The sequence below is a fragment of the Rutidosis leptorrhynchoides genome, chromosome 3 (assembly GCF_046630445.1).
Source record: "Rutidosis leptorrhynchoides isolate AG116_Rl617_1_P2 chromosome 3, CSIRO_AGI_Rlap_v1, whole genome shotgun sequence".
In the NCBI taxonomy this organism is placed as follows: Eukaryota; Viridiplantae; Streptophyta; class Magnoliopsida; order Asterales; family Asteraceae; genus Rutidosis; species Rutidosis leptorrhynchoides.
In genome coordinates, this window is record NC_092335.1 from 84,206,482 (window position 1) to 84,212,683 (window position 6,202).

Here is a 6,202-nt window from a genome sequence, read left to right on the forward strand (position 1 = left end):
TAGAAAATGAAAATATAAAATATTACTAATATTAATATAAAAACTTATTTGATTATGATTATATGTGTTAATATATATACACTTGATATAGGTTCGTGAATCCGAGGCCAACCTTGCATTGTTCAGTTCCGTCGTATGCATATTTTTACTACAAAATATCGTATAGTGAGTTTCATTACTCCCTTTTTAAATGCTTTTGCAATATATATTTTTGGGACTGAGAATACAAGCGCTTTTATAAATGTTTGACGAAATAGACACAAGTAATTGAAACTACATTCTATGGTTGAATGATCGAAGCCGAATATGCCCCTTTTTGCTTGGTAGCCTAAGAATTAGTAAACCGATCTACTAATTGATGCGAATTCTAAAGATAGATCTATTGGGCCTAACAAACCCCATCCATGGTTGCGGATGCTTTAGTACTTCGATGTTATTTTATCATGTCCGATGGATGTCCCGGAATGATAGGGGATATTCTTATATGCATCTTGTTAATGTCGGTTACCAGGTGTTCAATCCATATGAATGATTTTTGTCTCTATGCATAGGACGTATATTTATGAGAAATGGAAATGAAAATCTTGTGGTCTATTAAAATGATGAAAATGATCGATTATGATAAACTAATGAACTCACCAACCTTTTGGTTGACACTTTTAAGCATGTTTATTCTCAGGTATGAAAGAAATCTTTCGCTGTGCATTTGCTCATTTTAGAGATATTACTTGGAGTCATTCATGACATATTTCAAAGGACGTTGCATTCGAGTCGTTGAGTTCATCAAGATTATTATTAAGTCAATTATAGTTGGATATATTATGAAATGGTATGCATGCCGTCAACTTTCGATGAAATGAAAGTTTGTCTTTTAAAAACGAATGCAATGTTTATAAAATGTATCATATAGAGGTCAAGTACCTCGCGATGTAATCAACTATTGTGAATCGTTTATAATGTATATGAACGGGTCCTTTCATTAGCTTTGGTAACTAGTAACTACCAGTTATAAGAACCGGTGGGCGCGAGTAGTTGTATATGGATCCATAAGGCTTGACATCCCCGTCTGTTCCAGGTATAGAAACCCTAGCCTGAACTATAAAACAGACGTATGCTATTTGAGTTTAGTACACGTTGGTTTGCGTGTATTGTACATGTTGGTTGCATGTATGTTAAAACAGGGGTACTTATTATATATACGTTAAGTTTAGTTACTAGGGTGCTCAATTTCGTAGAATCTTTTGATAAACGTTTCGGATGAAACAACTGAAATCTTGTGATCCACCTTTATATACAGATTATGCGCAACACTAAAACTATGAACTCACCAACCTTTGTGTTGACACTTTTAAGCATGTTTATTCTCTGGTTCCTAGAAGTCTTCCGATGTTTGCTTATACGTTATACAAGCTATGTGCATGGAGTCATACATGCTTTATTCGAGAAAACTTTGCATTCACAAAATCATCACCATGTATCTTATTTTGACTGCATTGTCAACGGATGTATTATTGTAAACTATTATTTACGGTGATTGTCTATATGTAGAAATCATCAGATATCAAAAACCTTGAAATTTGATATTCATTTATGGTGTGCCTTTTCAAAAGAATGCAATGTTTACAAAACGTATCATGTAGAGGTCAAAACCTCACTATGAAATCAATGAATGATGTATTCGTCCAAATGAATTTGGACGGGTCATCACAAATATGCTTCTGTTTTCTAAACTATTATTGACGGGATCTCTGAAATACATGATATTGTATTTCCAAGCATTGTATAGTTCCGAACATATTATTCAACAATCTTAGTATAGGTACATATTTGTCTAACTCATTATATTATCTTATAATGTTTATTTATTAATGATCGTTTAAACAAACTCGTGATTTCACGGGTCTTTTCACTAGTTAGTATTATATTTTGTAATTTTGTATTATCACATTCTTTTTATTATAGTCACAATGTACTCTTCAAAAATATATACAAAAAAGGTTCCAAATTCACCGCATTAATGTATTAACAAAATTTGTATAGTACAACTGATTAATGCATAAATATAGTCCGTCTATGAAAAGTTCAAGTAAAATATCTACTCTTAATATCTTAATATTATGTTCTACGGAACTGCAGGTGGCATTTTTATGTTAAAATAAAAAAAAAGGTGCATATTTATTTAAGCAACAATCGAATTAATTAAAAAACACGCAGTTTTAGAAAATTCCACTAACTTCATTTCTCCACCAATGAAATATCTTCTCTCTCCAGATCCACCAATAAAATATCTTCTTTCCTTTCTATTTATGGAAGTGGACTATTAATTTGGGACAGCCAAAAATGGAATACTGGACTATTGGAATGAGACGGAGGTAGTATTAAATACGATCATCGTGTAATTTATAATTGACAAATAAAAATTAAGGATTAAAAATTAATACGTAATCAAGTTAAAAGTTAAATATTTAAGAACTTTTAAAAGATAAATATTTAAGAATTTTTAATGACATATGGACCGTCATTAACATACTTAAAAATGTCACTCTATATATACCTGAATACTTAATGGCTTAAAAATAATAACTAACCACTGTAAAACATTATCTCATGGCCCATGTTTTTTTCTTCTTATTATGTCATCTTTTATCTGAATGAATAAAAGACGTCAGTGAAAAATAAATTATAAAAATAAATTATAGATAAATAATTATTGTTTCTATTATAAATTAAATTATTATTTAAATAATTGAATTTATTAAAATACTATGTGATGTAATTGAGAAAGCAGTTAATAATAATACCCTTTAATAAGTAAGGACCTAAATGAAAATTTACATTCATTTAAAGAATTTTCATTAGAATATGTACTTATCTAATAAGTCATAAACAAACGCTTCTTAAAATTTTGACAAAATTTCGTCTTTAATCCTTTAACTTTGTACTAATCAACGTTGGTGACATTAAATTTTTTTAGACTTCGTTGACCTCGAACTATTAATATATCTCACAGATGAGTATATGACCTTGAAGTTAACGTTTGTTAAGTTTTGCCCGTTAAGTTGAATCACGTGAATAACACGTGAGGACTTATTCGTCCATCTACGTTTGTTGAAACACTCAAAGTTATCCTCTTGGTGCTAGTACTACACCCTCAAATATCATCATACTCGACAAAATTCTTGATAACCATGGTAGTTATTTCGAGACGGGTATTGAAACACTTGTAGGAGAAGACGGCCATCGACCACCACCATCAGATTTAAACTGTCGTATCCACCTCCGCCCGACGTTGATAAATCTAGCCATTGACGACCACATGATGATCTATAAGACTAAACCACCGCCGTGATCTTCATCCAAACTCGATATGAAGCAAAACTCATCTCATAAATCTTGTTTGCGTTATAGCCACTGCTTCATCTAATTAGTTAATCATTAATTGGAATTTTCATTTTGGTTTTGTACCACTATTGGTGACGGGGTTCTTATCCTGTCTCAAGATTGTTAAAGATGATAATATATTTGTTATTTCAAAAAATTACAAGTAGAGCACTTTGGATTCATTGTTAGGGATGATTTCAAATAGGGATAAAAATATGAGGTTGTAGTATTAGGGAGAGGATGACTTTGGGTGTTTCAACAAACGTAGATAAACGAAAATGTCCTCACATGTTGTTCAAGTGACGTTATTTAATAGGTATTAATAACCGTTAACTCCAAGGTCATCCTTGAGATGTCTTAATATACGAAGTCAAAAAATGTTTAAGGTTACCTATGTTGCTTATTACAAAGTTGAAAGATCAATGACGATATTTTGAAATTTTTAAATAGTAAGTTCGAGACTATAAAGTCGTTTAAGTGAACCTAGCTTTTAGTATGTTAACGAGAAGCTTAAGTTACCGATTAAAACATCTCCCACATCAAACCGAATGATTCCCTTTGATTCATCTGAAACGAAAAAGACTTCTTATCATTGGCCTTTTACACCTGCCATTAAACTTCATATACAAATTCAAACCCTTATATTCAAAGCAAAAATTCCCTTATTTTTATTACTAATTAATTTGATCTTTACAACTCAACAGTTAACAACAACCGTTAGCTCAACTATCTCCTTCAACAAATCATTCACCTAATCACCTCTACATACTTCAACCCATTTCATTTCATCTCAATTCAATCAATCAAACTTCCAAAATTATATGAAAAAATAAGAAAATGAAGTTTCAATTATTACCCATTAATCGTAACCGGACCAACACCGACACCGACACCACCATCACCAGATCTCCGACAACGTTATTCTGGATTATATTCCACTGTTTATGCTGTCTCATTTCCTTAATTCTCGGATTCAGGTTCTCACGTTTAATCTACTTCCTTCTTTACTCAAATTCATCAATTAATTACAACAATCTCTATACGACGCCGTTCGCATTCGATATTGCTCACACTTTATCTTTCACAACTTCTGTTAATAATATTTCACCCTTACTAATTAATGCAACCAATGAGGCTGTTACTACTAGTGGTAGTAGAGTGGTGGTCGGGCGACACGGGATCCGGATCCGGCCCTGGCCACACCCGAACCCGGATGAGGTAATGAGAGCTCATAATATAATAAAAATTGTTCAAAAGGAACAGAAGGTTCAGTACGGGGTTAAAAACCCGAAAACTTTGATTGTAGTTACTCCAACTTATGTTAGAACTTTTCAAGCGTTGCATTTGACTGGATTAATGCATACATTGATGAATTTGCAATATGAAGTTGTGTGGATTGTGGTTGAAGCTGGTGGGGTCACTAATGAAACGGCTGCATTGCTTGCGAAATCGAAAAAGGTTCGAGTTATGCATATTGGGTTTGAGAAAAAGATGCCCATTTTTTGGAACGCTAGGCAGAAATTGGAATCTGAAATGCGGTTGCACGCTCTGAGGTAAAGTTTAGTACAATGCGGTTCATAATTATATAAAGGTAGAAGGTTTCCCTGGTTCGGTCTACTCGGGAGGGCGAGTAATCCGACCCCATACTCTGATGTACGCAGCCCAGGATTTACTCCCTAGCTGTTTCCAGCCCTTCCCTGGCCACCACTAAATATTCATCCCATACGGGATTCGAACCTGAGACCTCTTGCAAGGAACTCAGGGCCCCAACCACTGGGCTATCTAGTGATGGTTAATAACAAGTGATTATCGATTTATATTGGATGTGAATGTGAATTGTTGATGAAACAGAGTTGTGAGAGAAGAAAAGCTAGATGGGATTGTTATGTTTGCTGATGATAGTAATATGCACAGTTTCGAACTGTTTGATGAGATTCAAAACGTCGAATGGATCGGTGCTGTTTCAGTTGGGCTTCTCGTTCATCCTAGTCGTTCTGATGGCGGCGACCCTTTAGATGACAAAAAATCGTTATTTCCGATTCAAGGTCCGGTTTGCAACTCATCCGATAAGGTAACTGGGTGGCACACATTCAATTCTAGTGTAGACAGACAAAAACGTGCGGATTACATTGGTGATATGGCGATTGTGTTGCCTAGGAAACTGGAGTGGTGTGGGTTTGTTATGAACTCGAGGCTGTTATGGGAAGAATCTGAGTTCAGACCTGAATGGATTAAGGATTTGGATAATGTTGTGGCTGATGTCGGAAATAATGAAACTGAAAATCCGCTTTCGTTTGTTGAAGATTCTTCTATGGTGGAGTCGTTAGGAAGTTGCGGGGAAAAAGTGATGATGTGGTGGTTTCGCGCTGAGGCTCGCGTAGATAGCAAGTTTCCGGCCAGGTTAAATTATCTATTTTTAAATATGATTAAGATAAGATCAGGATTTTACTTTTAGCAAAAAATGTGTTTGCTTAAACTATCCTTTAAATAAGATCAAGAATTACTTTTTCAGATGGACAATTGATTCACAATTAGAGGTGACAGTAGCAGCAAAGCGAACACCATGGCCTGAAGTTCAATCCAATACTGAGAAAATGACAACCGGCATTCAAGAAAACAACATGAAGAATCCGACATAAACGAGGATACCATAGTCAAGACACAGCTCATGAGGCAAGACAAAACTCGAAATGGGAGACACTGATGCACACATTGTCCTTGAGTTTTCAGAAAACAATTGAGATGTAGATACTTTGTAATATGATATAAGGAGTTACAGTAATTGATTGGATATACAATGTCTCATATGTAATTCTTTTTT

General features: G+C 34.1%; 1 protein-coding gene across 1 annotated transcript; it reads left to right on the top strand.

The window, feature by feature from the left end:
- The first annotated feature begins 4,027 nt into the window (after positions 1-4,027).
- On the top strand, positions 4,028-6,202 carry LOC139896425 (probable beta-1,4-xylosyltransferase IRX14H). The gene is made up of 3 exons (XM_071879070.1): positions 4,028-4,934; positions 5,233-5,781; positions 5,894-6,202. Exons 1-3 carry the CDS (start codon positions 4,219-4,221, stop codon positions 6,018-6,020), a joined length of 1,392 nt encoding a protein of 463 aa, XP_071735171.1. The 5' UTR covers positions 4,028-4,218; the 3' UTR covers positions 6,021-6,202.

Coding starts and splice junctions, on each gene's coding strand:
- LOC139896425 (XM_071879070.1), top strand. CDS start 4,219: ATGAAGTTTCAATTATTACCCATTAATCGTAACCGGACCAACACCGAC. Junction 4,935..5,232: donor ATGCGGTTGCACGCTCTGAG/GTAAAGTTTAGT, acceptor TTGATGAAACAG/AGTTGTGAGAGAAGAAAAGC. Junction 5,782..5,893: donor GATAGCAAGTTTCCGGCCAG/GTTAAATTATCT, acceptor TTACTTTTTCAG/ATGGACAATTGATTCACAAT.